Source organism: Phacochoerus africanus, chromosome 11 (genome assembly GCF_016906955.1).
Source record: "Phacochoerus africanus isolate WHEZ1 chromosome 11, ROS_Pafr_v1, whole genome shotgun sequence".
NCBI classification, from domain to species: domain Eukaryota; kingdom Metazoa; phylum Chordata; class Mammalia; order Artiodactyla; family Suidae; genus Phacochoerus; species Phacochoerus africanus.
The window spans coordinates 102,420,334-102,436,453 of record NC_062554.1 but is presented as its reverse complement, the minus strand read 5'-3'; the positions used below and the strand labels follow the sequence as shown (position 1 = coordinate 102,436,453).

Below are 16,120 nucleotides of genomic sequence, written 5' to 3'. Positions count from 1 at the left end.
TGAGGTCACGAAGATATACCCCTATGTTTCCCCGTAAGAGTTTTATAGTTTTCAGCTCTTATATTTAGGTTACTGATCCACTGTTAGTTAATTTTGTATATGCTGTGAGGAGGAGGTACAAATTTATTCTTTTGCATTTTGATATCCAGTTGTCCTGGCACCATTTGTTGAAGAGACTCTTCCTGCCACATTGAATGGTCTTGACATCCTTGTCAAAAATAAACTGACCATAGATGTATAGGTTTATTTCTGGACTCTCAATTCTACTGCAATAGTCTATATGTCTATCCTTATGCCAGTATCATGCTGTTTTGATTACTGTCATTTTGGAGTAAGTTTTGAAATTGTGAAGTATGTCTCCTCTAAATTTGATTTTCTTTTTCAAAGCTATTTGGACCCTCGCAGTTCCATATGAATTTGAGGACTGGCTTTTCCATTTCAGAAAAAAAGAGCCATTGGCATTTCGATTGGCATAGGATTGTATTGAATCTGTAGATCACTTTGGGGGAGTATTGACATCTTGATGTTTTCCTTGTTAGTACTATCTATTCCTTGGATATTTGACAGAATATTCTTAGAAAACTCTTTGGACCTGTGGGGGTTTTTTTGGTGTTTATTCATAGGCAAATTTCAAATTCTGATTCAACTCCTTTTATTGTTATTGTTACTATGTCTTCCAATCTATGAACATGGGCTATCTTTGCATTTATTTAGATATTCTTTAATTTCTTTCAGTAATGCTTTGTTGTTTTTAGTGTACTAGTCTTTCATCTCCTTTATTAAATTTATTCCTCTGTATTTTATTCAAAAGTGGTGTCGTCGAATATTAGCATTATCTAGTGTTTTGTTTCACCTTGTTTTTATACCCCCATATTAATTATCATCATTATATGTTTTTGTAAGTTTACTGGCTTTATTTCTATGCTTATTAGTTTCATTGTCCATCATTATTATTTCATCTCACTCCTTTCCTCTGATTTCAATGTCCTTTAGAAGTTCTCTTGTGATGAGTCTATTGCAGGCAAACTCTCTCCATCTTTGTCTTAGACTGCCTTTATTTAATACTCATTCTTGAATTATAATTTACTTGCAAGTGGTATCTGAGATTGATAAGCATTTCCTGCTGCTTTCTGCTTTCTGTGATCACCATCTAAGTGGCATTCTTTTGTAGGCATCTCTGCCTTGTTGTGTTTAAGGTTTTCCTTTGCTATGGCCTTTTGCAATTTTGCTATGAAGACATGACATCTTGATTATTTTGTCTAGGGTTTCTTATGCTTCTTGAAACTGAGAATTGTTGCTTTTCATCAGTTCTAAAGAATTTTTAAGTTTTGCTTTTATTCCATTCTCTCCAGTACTTCCTTCTGGAAATTCTATAAAAATATATAGAATGTTGGACCTTTTTGTGTTACTTAATGTGTCTCTTAACCCCCTTTATATTTTCAGTCTCTTTATCTCTGTCTTAACCTCTGTAATTTCTCAATCCATAATCCAGTTTGTTATTTCTTATATCAGCTGGGTTTCATCTGCTTCTTAACTGAGTTTTAGTTTCAAACATTATATTTTTTAATTCCTGGGAATTTTGTTTTTAAGGTGAAACTACCCAGTCCTTTTTCAACAAGAGCTTTTCTCAAGAATTCCTTAATGCTTCATCACTTTAATATTTTCATAATTACCATCTGACAATTTTATTAACAAAGTTAAAATTTTTCTGCTATTGACTCTTGTTGGATTTTTTTCCCTCCTGAGTTTTGTAATTTTTATTGAGAGCTCATTTTGTTGGGACCTAACCTATAGGAATTCTATAAGGCCTGGTTTGAGGGTGTGTCTCTCTAGAGGGATGGTATTTCTTTCTGCTAAATGTCCCAAAGTTACGACCAAGTTGGAAGCTCTTTTATTGTTTCTGTATCAAATACTATTATGAAGGTAACAAATTCAAGTTAGAGTTCACAAATAATTAAAATTCAAGTTAAATCCACATAATAGCTAGTCTTTTGTTGGCAATCCTTTGGGAAATTTTTTTTTTCATCCTAGGCTAGGTACTTTAGTTTTTCTGTTGTCAATAAAGAGTTTTTTGTTTTGTTTTTAAATCTCTCTTTCACAATACTAGATTTCTCTTTTTCTCTTTCTCTTTCTCTCTGCCTCCTTCTCTTTCTTTCTCTGACTGGGTTTTAACTTTTAACTTTATACAGGCCTAGTAACTTTTTCTACTGCTGCATGGCCAGTAAAATCTGAACCAATTTGTAATGAAAATCAGCAACCCCCTCCACTGTTATCCCATTCCCATTCCAAGCACCTATAGCATGAATACCTTACTGTGAATTGGGTTTACAAAGACTGGAGCCCTGGATACTTTCCTTATTTTCTTGAAAACTTGGCTATATATATATATATATATATATGTGTGTGTGTTTTAGAGATTAGAAAAGTGATTACTCAGGGTTATGGTGTAGGAGAAAGAGGGAGAGTTTGGAAAAAGAGTATAAATTGTCAGCTATAAGATGAATGAGATCTGAGAATATAAAGTAGCATATGGCAACCATGGTTATAACACTGTGTTGTATAACTGAAGTTTGCTAACAGAACAGAACTTAAATGTTCTCATCAAAACTTAAAATAAAGATAACTATGTGAGGTGTTGGATCTGTTTAACTAGATGGGGGAATCCTTTGACAATGTATACATATATCAAGTCGCTATGATGTACAATTTAAAGATCTTACAAATTTAGGAGTTTCTGTCGTGGCGCAATAGAAATGAATCCAACTAGGAACCATGGGGTTGCAGGTTCAATCCCTGGCCTTGCTCAGTGGGTTAAGGATCCGGCATTTCCATGGGCTGTGGTGTAGGTCACAGATGTGGCTCGGATCTGGCATTGCTGTGGCTGTGGCATAGGCTGGCAGGTGTGGCTCCAATTTGACCCCTAGCCTGGGAACCTCCATGTGCTGCAGGTATGGCCCTAAAAAAAAGACAAAAGACAATAAATAAATAAATGAATAACAAATTTATGTCAATACACTTCAATAAGGCTGAAATTTTATAAATTTTAAAAGGCATTTTTTTTTCTTTTGTCTTTTTAGGGCCACACCTGTGACATATGGAAGTTCAATGGCTAGGGGTCAAATTGGAGCTTTAGCTGCTGGTCTATGCCACAGCCAGAGCAATGTGGGATCCAAGCCACATCTGCAACCTACACTAGAGCTTATAGCAATGCTGGATCCTTAACCCACTGAGTAAGCCCAAGGATCAAACCCATATTCTCGTGGATACTAGTCAGATTCATTACTGCTGAGCCACGATGGGAACTCCAAAAAGAAATGTTTTTAAATGTTTGTTTTAGCATTTATGATGTTTTGTATCAAAAGGATTTCCAAGTTTTCTAGTCTACCATTTTTCCAGACATAGAAGCCCAGGTAGGTTTATTGATCTTTCTCAGGAATTTTATAACTTGAAAAAGAATCCGGTTCAGTTCAGCAAGCAGTTACTTAATGCCTTCTATGTACCAGATACTATTTAGGAAAATTATTCACTTTCTAGCAGTATGCTACTTTCATTCAGAAGATAAAGTATATCTATCTTCCTCACTATCCTTCAGCAACTATCAATTTAAAAAATCTCAGTTAAGTTTTAGTACTCTAGATAAAATTCCTAACTTCAGATAAAATTCAAGCATGTAAACCCCTGCTACTACAATAGATGGATTGCATTACCATTATAACATACACACACACACACACACACACACACACACACACGTAAGTGGAAAAGTTACATCAAAATTCACATATTTTTATTTATTTTATTTTATCTTATTTTTATTTTTATTTTTGTCTTTTCCAGGGCCACACCCGTGGCATATGGAGGTTCCCAGGCTAGGGGTCTAATCGGAGCTGTAGCCGCAGGCCTACATCATAGCCACAGCAATGCGGGATCCTTAACCCACTGAGCGAGGCCAGGGATCGAACCAGCAACCTCATTGTTTCTAGTCGGATTCATTAACCACTGAGCCATGACGGGAACTCCAAAATTCACATATTTTTAAAAGTTGTATTTTTTTTCTTTGTGTTTAGATTTTTTCCTACCTCAGTTTAAGAGATATGATACTATGTGGTCAAGTTAATCGCTCCTGGCTGTCAATGACACAAATGAACTCATTGTGGACTGGTGTAAGTAGATGCTACCTGAAGATATGTCTTTATTCTGGTTCTTAAAGGAGAGGAGACTGCTTTAAAGCCACCTGTAACAGGGACTATATTCTTCCCTGCTTCAAAACATGAAGCCACAAAAAATAGGTTCATTTGTTTCTCTTTGGTCTAGGCACAAGCCTAAAGGACAAGATTACAAAATAGTTACTTTAAGAGTATTTTCTAATTTAAGTAGAAGAAACAAATTGAATATTACTTTTGGATTGAAACAAGCTCCATTATATCTGAGTTAGTTTCAACATTCCCTTACTCAAGAAGCTGCAGAGATAAATTGAGAAAATTCAAGCAAGGTGCTTCCTGTAGAGCCTGTCATGTAGGCAGCACTGAATAGATATTAGCTACCAGGAGGGGGTAAGATGGCGGAGGAGTAGGACATGGAGCACACTCTTTCCAACAAATAGATCAGAAATAACATCTACATGTGGAATGATTCTCACAGAACATCTACAGAATGCTGTCAAAAGAGCTCAGATTTCCAAGAGGGCAAGAAAATCCCCACATGGGAAGAAAAACGAGAAGAGACAGAGAGGAATTGGGATGGGGTCTGTGAAAGAGGAAAGCTTACTGCATGCTGGGAAGGCTCCTCACTGGTAGAGAGACCAACCAGGAGAGAGGGGGAGCTTTGGAGCCTGGGAGGAAACTGGTTTGCAGAGGGCAAAGTAGAGTCAGTTGGTACCACCAGCCAGCTGAGGCAGACGGGGACTGGGTGCCGAGGCTGGGGCTTCAGAGGTCATGGCCAGGAAGTGGCCTGGAGTGGGCTATGAGGATACAACCAGAGGGAGCTAGGGTGTGATGCACCATACCCAAGGGAGTATGGGAAGAAACCTGAAACTGCTGGAGAGGAAGGCACCACTGTTGGAGGCCGGGAGAGGGATGGGGCAAGACTGTCCAGACGTGTTTCTTTCTTCATGTGAAGGCTCTCAGGCCACAGGGCACTACTTGCATGAGCTCCAAGGATGGGTACCAGCCACTGCTGTCCTTTGGACTCCAGAGGTGGGAACAGATCATTGCCTCCACTGAGGGTCTCACAAACAGGTAACAGTTTCCCTTTCTGGGAAAACATGCGGGGTTGTTGTTGCTGCTACCCTAGAGGGCCTGTGACCAAGACCAGGCACCAAGGGCACCCCCACCTTCCCAGAAGCACACATGGCTTGCACCATGTTCCCAAGGGGTCCCGACTGGGCACAAACCACTTCCCCTGACTCTGAGAGTTTAAAAGGCCTGCTGCCATTGCCACCGAGGGTCCTGTGACCAGGCACTGACCTCCGCCTTTACTTCTTCAGGAGCATGTGTGGCCCACAGCCACCACTGCAGGGCCTGCAACCAGATGCCAATTGGTGGCCACTGCCACCAGGGTCAAGAAAGGGTTTTGTAAGCCATTGTCACTTGTCTTGTGGACTACATCCCTAGCTGCTGCCCAGCTCTGAGTGTGCACCTGAGCTGCTACCACTACTGAGAACTCCAGGACCAGACACCAGCTGCACACTTACCTCATCTGCACACTTACCATCAAGGGGATAATAGCCAGTACACACTGAGGAAAAGAGATGACAGGCACCCATACTAAAAACAGCCCTGCAACTAAGGAGAAAGAGCTGAAATCTTGACTCCCAACTGTGTGAACTGTGAATTTGCACCTACACTGCTGGCCTTATAAATTCAGGACTTATAATTGAACTGAGTGTTCCCAATTCTGAGACTGGTCTGGCTTTAGCAGCTGTGGGCTCTGTGGGCATGTACATATGGGGGTTGGAAAAGGCCAGAGTCTGAGATGCCTCCATAGATCCCACAGCAGGCCCAGGTGCATGAATAGTGCAGTGCCTGGTCCTCACCTCAGTGGATCTGTGCTGGTGACCTAGTGAAAATAATGCCTGAGAGACACAAAGGCCAATTACAAATATACCCACAGCTAAGGTGTGACTGAGAGCAGTGCCAACAACAGTGCACTCTGTGAGTCCACACACTGAGGAAGAGGTGACACAACAGACCACACTCACAGGTGAACAGCTCCAGCAGAGGAATTCTCAGTGAGTCTTTTCCCAGTTGGGGTACTACAAACCAATATACCTTGCACTACAGATCAGAACACAGCTCAGAAACAAATCTGGGGATCTGGGGGCTCCTACTACAATAAGTAGGGGAGCAGATGTTGCCCCTTACAGGGTAGTGAAACCACAGAGAAAACAGGAGGCCCTGTTCAATATCCACTGCAGGCTCAGTTCACCACAACATCAAGCACACCTCTTATCAAGGGGATAAAAGCCAGCACACACTGAGGAAAGAGGTGACAGGCTGCCTAAAATCATACTGAGCAAATAGCCACCTCTAAAAACCCTCCTTGATATGGCCCTGATCATTAGAGGGACAAGACCCAGCTCCACCAACCAGTGAGAAGGCACCAGTTCCTCAAACCAGGAAGCCTGCCCAAGCCCCTGGGCCAACTTTCTTTTTCTTTAGTAAGAGAAACTAAAACCATGTAGTCTGCAGAAAGGAGACCACAAACATAGAAAGTTAAACAAAATGAGATGACAGAAAAATATGTTTCAGACAAAGGAAAAAGATAAAAACCCACAAAAACAACTAAATGAAGAGGAGATAGGAAATCTACTTGAAAAAAAATTAAGAGTGGAGTTCCTGCTATGGCTCAGTGGGTTAAGAGTCTGAATGGAGCTGGCTCAAATCACTATAAAGGTGAGAGTTTGATCTCTGGCCTGGCACAGAGGGTAAAAGGATCCAGCACTGCTGCAGCTGTGGTGTGGGTTGCAGCTGTGGCTTGGGTTTGATCCCTGGCCCAGGAACTTCCATATGGCACTGGTGCAGCCATAAAAAGAAAATAAAACAAAACAGAGTAATGATAGTAAGGATGAAGCAAGATCTTGGAAAAAGAATGGGTGTGGAGTTTCCGTCGTGGCGCAGTGGTGGAGTTCCTGTCATGGCACAGTGGTTAAGGAATCTGACTAGGAACCATGAGGTTGCAGGTTCGATCCCTGGCCTTGCTCAGTGGGTTAAGGATCCGGCATTGCCGTGAGCTGTGGTGTAGACTGCAGGTGTGGCTCGGATCCCGTGTTGCTGTGGCTCTGGCGTAGGCCAATGGCTACAGCTCCGATTAGACCCCTAGCCTGGGACCCTCCATATGCCACAGGAGTGGCCCAAGAAATGGCAAAAAGACAAAGAAAAAAAAAAGAACCAAAATATTTTAAAGATGAGAGATGGAAAAGCAAAACTTAAAAAAAAAAAAAAAAGAATAGGTGCACAGATCAAGAAGTTATAAGAAATGTTTAACAAAAAGCTGGAAGATTTTTTGTCTTTTCTAGGACCGTACCCACAGCATATGGAGGTTCCCAGGCTAGAGGTCTAATCAGAGCTGTAGCCACCAGCCCATACCATAGCCACAGCAACATGGCTTAACCCACTGAGCGAGGACAGGGATAGAACCTGCAACCTCATGGTTCCTAGTTGGATTCGTTAACCATGGTGCCATGATGGGAACTCCAAAAGCTGGACGATTTAAAGAGCAAGCAAACAGAAATGAATAATACAATAGCTGAAATGAAAAATATACTAGAAGGAATCAACAGCAGAATAAATGAGGCAGAAGAGTGAATTAGTGATGTGGAAAACAGAACTAGTGGAAATCACTATGACAGAAAAGAATAAAGGAAAAAAGAATGAAAAGAAATGAGGACATTCTAAGAGACCACTGAGACAATATTAAATGTACCAATATTCCCATGATAGGGGTCTCAGAAGGAGAGGAGAAAAAGAAAGGGCCGAGAATATATCTGAAGAGATTATAGCTGAAAATCTTCCTAATATAGAAAAGGAAACACTTAAATAGAGGCATTGCAGAGAGTTCAATACAGGATAAAACCAAGGAGGAATACATTGACATACATATTAATCAAAAACTAAATACAAAGAAAAATATTAAAAGCAACAAGGAAAAAGCAACAAATAACATACAAATGAACCCCCATAAGGTGATCAACTGATTTTTTGACAGGAATGCTGTCATCCAGAAGGGAGTGGCAAGAGACATTTAAAGTGATAAATGGAAAAAACTTTCAACCAAGAATACTTTGCATAGTAAGGCTCTCATTCAGATCTGATGGAGAGACCAAGCTTTACAGACATGCAAAAGCTATAAAAATTTAGCACCATCAAAGCAGCTTTACAACAAATGCTTCAGGAACTTCTCTAGTTTGAAAAGAAAAAAAAAAAGGCTACAACTAGAAACAAAAAATTATGAATAGGAAAGATTACCAGTAAAGGCAAACAAGAAATAAAAGTAGGACATCATCCACACACAAATATGATATCAAAATCAGCAAACTTGAGAGGAGGAGAGGATGAATGCGGAATATTGAAAATGCATTTGAAATTAAGAGGCCAGCAACTTAAAACAATTTTGTATACATATAGAATGCTATATTAAAATTTAGTGAGAAAACAAATGAAAAACCACAATAGACATACTCATAAAAAAGAAAAAGCAATTCAAATACAACACTCAAAACAGACATTAAATGACAAGAGAAGAGAGCAAAAGAGCAAGGGAAGAAAAAAGCCTAACAATAACAAATTTAAAACCATTAAGAAAATGGCAATAAGTACATACATACGAATAATTACCTTGAAGGTAAATGGACTAAAGGCTCTGACCAAAAAAACCAAAACCAAAACCAAAAACAAACAAACAAAAAAACAAAAAAACACAGACTGGCTGAATGGATATGAAAATAAGACATATATACATATATGCTGTCTACAAGAGACCCACTTCAGACCCAGGAAAACATATGGAATGAAAGTGAGAGAACGGAAGAAGATATTCCATGGAAGTAGAAATCAAAAGAAAGCTGCAGTAGCAATACTCATATCAGACAAAATAGTCTTTAAAATAAAGACTTACAAGACACAAAGAAGGACACTCCCTAACTATCAAGGGATCAATTCAAGAAGAAAATGTATCAACTGTAAATATATATGCACCCAACATAGGAGCACTTCACTTTATAAGGCAACTGATAACAGCCATAAAATGAGAAATCAACAATAACACAATAGTAATGGGGGACTTGAACATCCCACTTTCAGCAATGGACAGATCATCCAGACAGAAAATCAATACAGAAACACAGGTCTTAAATGACACATTATGTCAGTTAGACTTAATGATATTTATAGGACATTTCATCCAAAAGCAGCAGAATATACTTTCTACTCAAATGCACGTCAAACATTCTCTAGGATAGATCATATCTTGGGTCACAAATCAAGCCTAGGTAAATTTTAAAAAGTGAAATCATATCAAGCATTTTTCTGACCACAACACTGTGAGACTTGAAATCAACCACAGGAAAAACAAAAAAACAAAAAACAAACAAACAAAACCCCAAGAAACACAAACACATGGAGACCAAACAATATGCTACTAACCAATCAATGGATCACTGAAGAAATCAAAAAGGAAAGCAAACAATACCTAGAGTCAAATGAAAACAAAAACACAATGATCCAAAACCTATGGGATGTGGCAAAAGCAGTTCTGAGAGGGAAGTTTATAGCAATAAAGGTTACTTCAGGAAACAAACAAACAACAAACAAAAAATCCTCAAATAAACAACTTAACCTCACACCTAAAGCAAGTAGAGAAAGAAGTACAAACAAAACCCAAAGTGAGTAGAAGGAAAGAAATCATAAATATCAGAGCAGAAATAAATGAAATAGAAACAAAGAAAATAATAGAAAAGATCAATGAAACTAAAAGCTAGTAATGTGAAAAGATCAACAAAATTGACAACCAGACTCATCAAGAGAAAAAGGGGGAAGTCTCAAATCAGTAACTTTAGAAATGAAAAAGGAGAACTCTACAACAGAAATACAAAGGATCATAAGAAATACCCAGGATCATAAGGGACAAGCAACTATATGCCAATAAAATGGACAACCTAGAAGAAACGGAAAAATTCTTAGAAAGGTACAATCTTTCTGAACAAGAAAGAAATAGAAAATATGATAGATAAGTCACAAGTACTGCAGTCGAAACTGTGATTAAAAAACTTCCGACAAACATAAGTCCAGGAACAGATGGATTCACAGGCAATATCTTTTTTGGGTGTATCTGTGGCATATGGAAGTTCCTGGGCCAGGGCTTGAACTGGATCTGCAGTGCAGCCTATGCCACAGCCATGGCAACACCAGATCCAAGCTGCATCTGTGACCTATGCTGAAGCTTGCAGCAATGTCGGATGCTTCACCAACTAATCAAGGTCAGGGATCAAACCTGTATCCTCACAGAGACAACATCAGGTCCTTAATGCTCTGAGCCACAACAGGAACTCCCACAGGCAAATTCTGTCCAGGATAGTTAACACCTATCCTTCTGAAACTCTTCCAGAGTATTGCAGAGGAAGGAACACACCTGAACTCATTCTACGAGGCCACCATCATTCTGATACAAAAATCAGACAAAGACACCATAAAAAATGAAATTATAGACCAATATTAGTGATGAATACAGATGCAAAAATCCTCAACAAACTATTAACAAACAATATACAATAATGCACTGAAAGGATCATACACCATGATAAAGCAGGATTATCCCAGGGATGCAAGGATTCTTCAATATATGCAAATCAATCAATGTGAAACACTACATTAACAAACTGAAGATTAAAACTATATGACCGTTCAATAGATTAAGAAAAAGCCTTTGACAAAATTCAACACCCATTTTTGATAAAAACTCTCCAAAAAGTGGGAACAGAGGGAACCTATCTTAATATAATAAAGGCCACATATGACAAATCCACAGCTAACATCATTCTCAATGATGAAAAATGGAAAGCATTTCTGCTAAGACCAGGAACATGAAAAAGATGTCCACTCTCACCACTGTTATTCAGCAGTTTTGGAAGTCTTAGCCATGGCAATTAGAAAGGAAAAAGAAGTAAATGGAATCCAAATTGTAAAAGAAGAAGTAAAATGTCATTGTTTGCAGACAACATAATACTATACATAGAAAATCCTAAAGACACCACCAGAAAACTACTAGAGCTTATTAATGAATTCAGTAAAGTTGCAGGATACAAAATCAATACACAGAAATCCCTTGCATTCCTATACACTAAAAATTAAAGATCAGAAACAGAAATTAAGGAAACTTCCCCATTAACATTGCATCAAAGAGGATAAAGTACCTAGGAATAAACCTACTTAAAGGGGCAAAAGACCTGTATTCTGAAAACTTAAGATAATGATGAAGGACTACCCAAAATGACTGTACTACCCAAGGCAATCTACAGATTCAGAGCAACCCCTATCAAATTACCAATAGCATTTTTCAGAGAACTAGAAGAAAAAAAATTAAAATTTGTATAGAAACACAAAAGACCCCTAATAGCCAAAGCAATCTTGGGAAAGAAAAATGGAGCTTGAAGAATTAGGCTACTTGACTTCAGACTTTACTACAAAACTATAGTTGTTAAAAAAGATGGTAATGACACAAAACAGACATATAGATCAATGGAACAGGATAGAAAGCCCAGAGATAAATCCAAATACCTATGGTCAACTAAACTATGACAAGGGAGGCAAGTATATACAATGGAGAAAAGACAGCCTCTTCAATAAGTGGTCCTGGAAAAACTGGACAGCTACATGTAAAAGAATGAAATTAGAACATTCTCCCACACCCTGCATGAAAATAAACTCAAAATGGATTGAAGACCTAAATGTAAGGCTGGATAGTATAAGAATCTTAGAGGAAAATATAGGCAAAACACTGTTTGACATAATCTGCAGCAATATTTTTTTGGATCCACTTCCCAGAGCAATGAAAATAAAAACAAAAATAAACAAATGGGACTTAATTAAACTTAAAAGCTTTTGCACAGCAAAGGAAACCATGACAAATAAGCAGAAAGACAATTCACAGAATGGAAGAAAATCTTTGCAAATGAAGCAACTGACAAGGGATTTTATCCAAAATAAATAAACATCTCCTACAGCTTTGTATCCCCCTACAAAACAAACAAACAAACAAACAAACAAACAAACAAAAAAACCACGCAAACCATGCAATCAAAAAATGGCCAGAAGATCTAAATAGACATTTCTTCAGAGAAGATGTATGGATGGCCAAAAAACACATGAAAAGATGCTCAACATCATTATTATTAGAGAAATACAAATCAAAACTACGATATCACTTCACACCAGTCAGAATGGCCATCATCAAAAAGCCTATAAACAATATATGCTGGAGAGGGTGAGGAGAAAAGGGAACCCTTCTACACTGCTGGTGAGAATATAGGTTGGTGCAACCACTATGGAGGGTTCTAAGAAACTAAAAATAGAACTACCGGCAATCCCATTCTTGGGTGTATAACTAGAAAAAACTATAATTTGGAAAGATACACGCACCCCAATGTTCAGCGCAGCAGTCTTTTGATAGCCAAGACATGGAAGCAACCTAAATGTCCATCAATAGAGGACTGGATAAAGGCAATGTGGTACATATAAACAATGGAATAATACTCAGTCATAAAAAGAAATAATGCCATTTGCAGCAACATGGATGCTGTACATGTTCTTTCTCTTCCAGACCATACTAAGTGAAGTGAGACAAATATATGAGATATACACACTCATATACTTCATACTAAATGAAGTGAGACAAAGACAAATATATGAGATCACTAATATGTGGGATCTAATGAAATATATAAAAAAACTTATTCACAAAACAGAAACAGACTCAAAGGTTTCAAAACCAAATTTATGGTTACCAAAGGAGAAACATTGTGGGGAGGGATGGATTGGTAGTTTGGGATTGGCATATACACACTACTATATACACAATCAATTGGTAGTAAGGACCTATTACATAGCTTGCAGAAATCTATACATACTCTGTGACAGTCTACATGGGGAAAGAATATGAAAAAGAATGGCTATATATGTATATGTATGGCTGATTCACTTTACTGTATACCCAAAACTAACATAATACTGTAAGGCACATACACACCAATAAAATTTATTGAAAAAATAAATTTTTTAAAAATATTATGAGTTTAAAAAATATAACAAAACAGCACAAGATATGGAGTAAAGGGAAAAAAAAGTGAGCATGAAATAGGGTTAAACTATGCAACATGTAAACAAAGTTTCTTTGGTAATTCTTAGTGTGTTTGTATGCACATGGACACACAAACACTCAGGCATTCTCTAATGTGGTTTCCTAGGCTAGTACCTCTATCCATTCTATGTCATTGTCATATTTTTGTACTATTCTCATAAACCAGGACATGCCTGTATTCTCATTCCAAAGAAGACACTGGATGGTAGGTCTTAGCCAACAATGAAAGTTAAGCATGTGTTATCCCTGATGATCATCCTTTATCTTGGATGATTTCCTTAATCTCAACAATTTTGATCATTTGTTCCATCAACATATGTTGCAGTAGCAACATTTTCCCTGTCACCTAAGTCCAGTCAACAGCTGGCTTCACCATCCCTCCTTGATTGCTATTGATTGGAGGACTAATGATATCATGACTGACCTATGACTAGATGGAGGGGCCATTCTGCAGAAACTGTGACAAAGAAACTAAAAGGAGTTGGCAGGTATCAGGCAATCTGGCTCCATAAGTCAGCTCAGCAGCTTTACATCCCATTCTTGGCTATACTGTTCTGCTCTCACCTTGTGCAGCAATGGTAAGAAGAAAATGTGCCTCTGTCTTAGTTAACCCATCTTAGCTATCAACTTTGGTATTCTTCTCTTCAACATATTTTTAGTTGAAGGCTCATTTGAAGGAATTGTTAAAGCAGACTGCTAGTTGCTGCCCCCAGAGTTTCTGACACAGTAGGTCAAAGATGGGGTTTAAGAATTGGTATTTTCAACAGTTCCTGGGTGATGCTGATGGTCTCAGGACCACAGTGAGGACCACTGATTTAAAGTAATAAACTCTTACTTATGTGACAGATTGGGGTGCTACTTTTTCCTTTGGAAAACCAGTAAAGAAGGAAAAAATGAATCCAAATGGTCTGGAAGAGAAAGAATATGTATAACATTGGAATCAGGACAAATCTTGCAGAAGCCTGGCAGAAAAAGCCAACACTTCTGCCCAGAGACCTCACTGAGTAAAGACGGAGAAAATAAGAGCACGTGGCAGTGAAGAACAAAGCCAAGAAAAGAAGTTAATGTTCAGCAGAGTCCCCATCGGGGCTCAGTGGAAATGAATCTGAATAGTATCCATGAGGATGAGGGTTTGATCTCTGGCCTTGCTTAGTGGGGTAAAGATCTGGTGTTGCTGTGAGCTGTGGTGTAGGTAGAAGATGTGGCTTGGATTTGGCATTGCTGATGTTATGGCATAGGCCAGAGGCCTTAATTGTGAATGCTCGAACGTGGTACAACTATAACAAACATTTTAGCAGAAAGAACACTTTTGTTCAGAAGGCAAGGAGAAACTGGATGTTTATAAACTTAAGTTTTTTAGCTGAAATAAATTGTTATTATGCTATTGTTTATCAACCAGCCCTGGCCATTCAGAGCTCACCTAAACCTCTTTGCTCTTCAATTTTATACACACTCAGCCAGGTACACTCAGGTTATCTTTCTTTTACTCTAGAACTACCTCTTCCAAATTAATTGGAATAGTTCCTCTTCAAAACTATGACTCAATGCATAGTTTGTAGTCATTAAGAAAGAAGCCAGCACACATTAATACTGAACCCAGGAGGGGTCATTGACATTGAAGTAGTGGGCAGATTTGGGGCTTATCTGGAATGATGGGGGCGCCTCCTGGCCACTCAGAAAACTGACTCTGTTGGGGTGTGGATGCGAGATCCCTGCCCTCCCAGCTGTCAACCTGGAGTGGACATTCAGACATTTGTAATTAAACCTGGGAAGGACCATGAAAGAAAAAAATCTTATTTGTAATTAAACCTGGGAATGACCACAAAATCCCAAACCAGAAAAAATGATGAGTAATGAGATAAAGAAATTTTAGTCCTTTGATGCCTTAAAAATATTTATAAATTTTACATGCAAAAAATATTTCTCACTTCCAAATGTTTTTGTTTATTCTTTTAGATTGATTTTTCTACTGTAAAAAATATTATCACAGATAAATATGTAGTGTCTACTTTGCAAAGGTGGCGTCTAAATGTTTTACGCTTGAATTTTTGTGGCTGTGTTCTCCGAACGAAAACTTTGAGATCTGTCCGTAAGTATGTTTGTGACAACTGTTTGTCTTGTTTTCCTGTAATGCAATGAAACAAATACAAGGAAAACTCTAAAGAAAATGGAAACTTCAATTACAGTCTTAGGCCATAAGAATGTCTATTAAAGCTATTTAAAAGTCCTATAATATAGTCAGCTCTTACTGGATTGTATGTCCTGGGAGTTGATCCTTTGTTCATTATTATTGACTATTTTTTTTTTTTTTGGTCTAGCATTTGTCTGGAATATATATGTATTTATACACCATTAATTTATCCACTAAAATGGATTAAAAACATAAGAACACATTCTCCTTAAAGAAATTCTAAGTATAGACAGTAGAAGCAAAAATCTACTTTTCTCTCAAATCCATTCATTTACCCAATGGTACTTGATGCTATCAATTTTTCTGTTTTTCTAAAATACATTTATGTATTGATGATTAAAAGTACACAATTTTAACATGAAAGGGATCATATTGTTTAATGTTTTCTTTTATGTCCTGGAAATCTTTTCATGTCAATATATATAGAGCTACTAAATGATTTATTTATTTTTATGGCCACACCCACAGCATACGGAAATTCCCAGGCCAGAGATTGAATCTGAGCCACAGCTTTGACCTATGCTGCACTGAGAGAATGTTAGATCCTTTAAACCACTGCTCCAGGCCAGGGATCAAACC

The 16,120-nt window shown here is 38.1% G+C and overlaps 1 protein-coding gene across 1 annotated transcript in view; it reads left to right on the top strand.

Annotated features, from left to right (window-relative positions):
* The window catches only part of FBXL13 (F-box and leucine rich repeat protein 13), a 201,586-nt gene that overhangs the window by 61,429 nt on the left and 124,037 nt on the right, over nucleotides 1-16,120 (top strand). Inside the window, exons 8-9 of the mRNA XM_047752710.1 lie at nucleotides 4,068-4,163; nucleotides 15,307-15,439. Of these exons, the coding sequence (XP_047608666.1) occupies nucleotides 4,068-4,163; nucleotides 15,307-15,439 (229 nt within the window). The remainder of the gene's footprint in view (nucleotides 1-4,067; nucleotides 4,164-15,306; nucleotides 15,440-16,120) is intronic.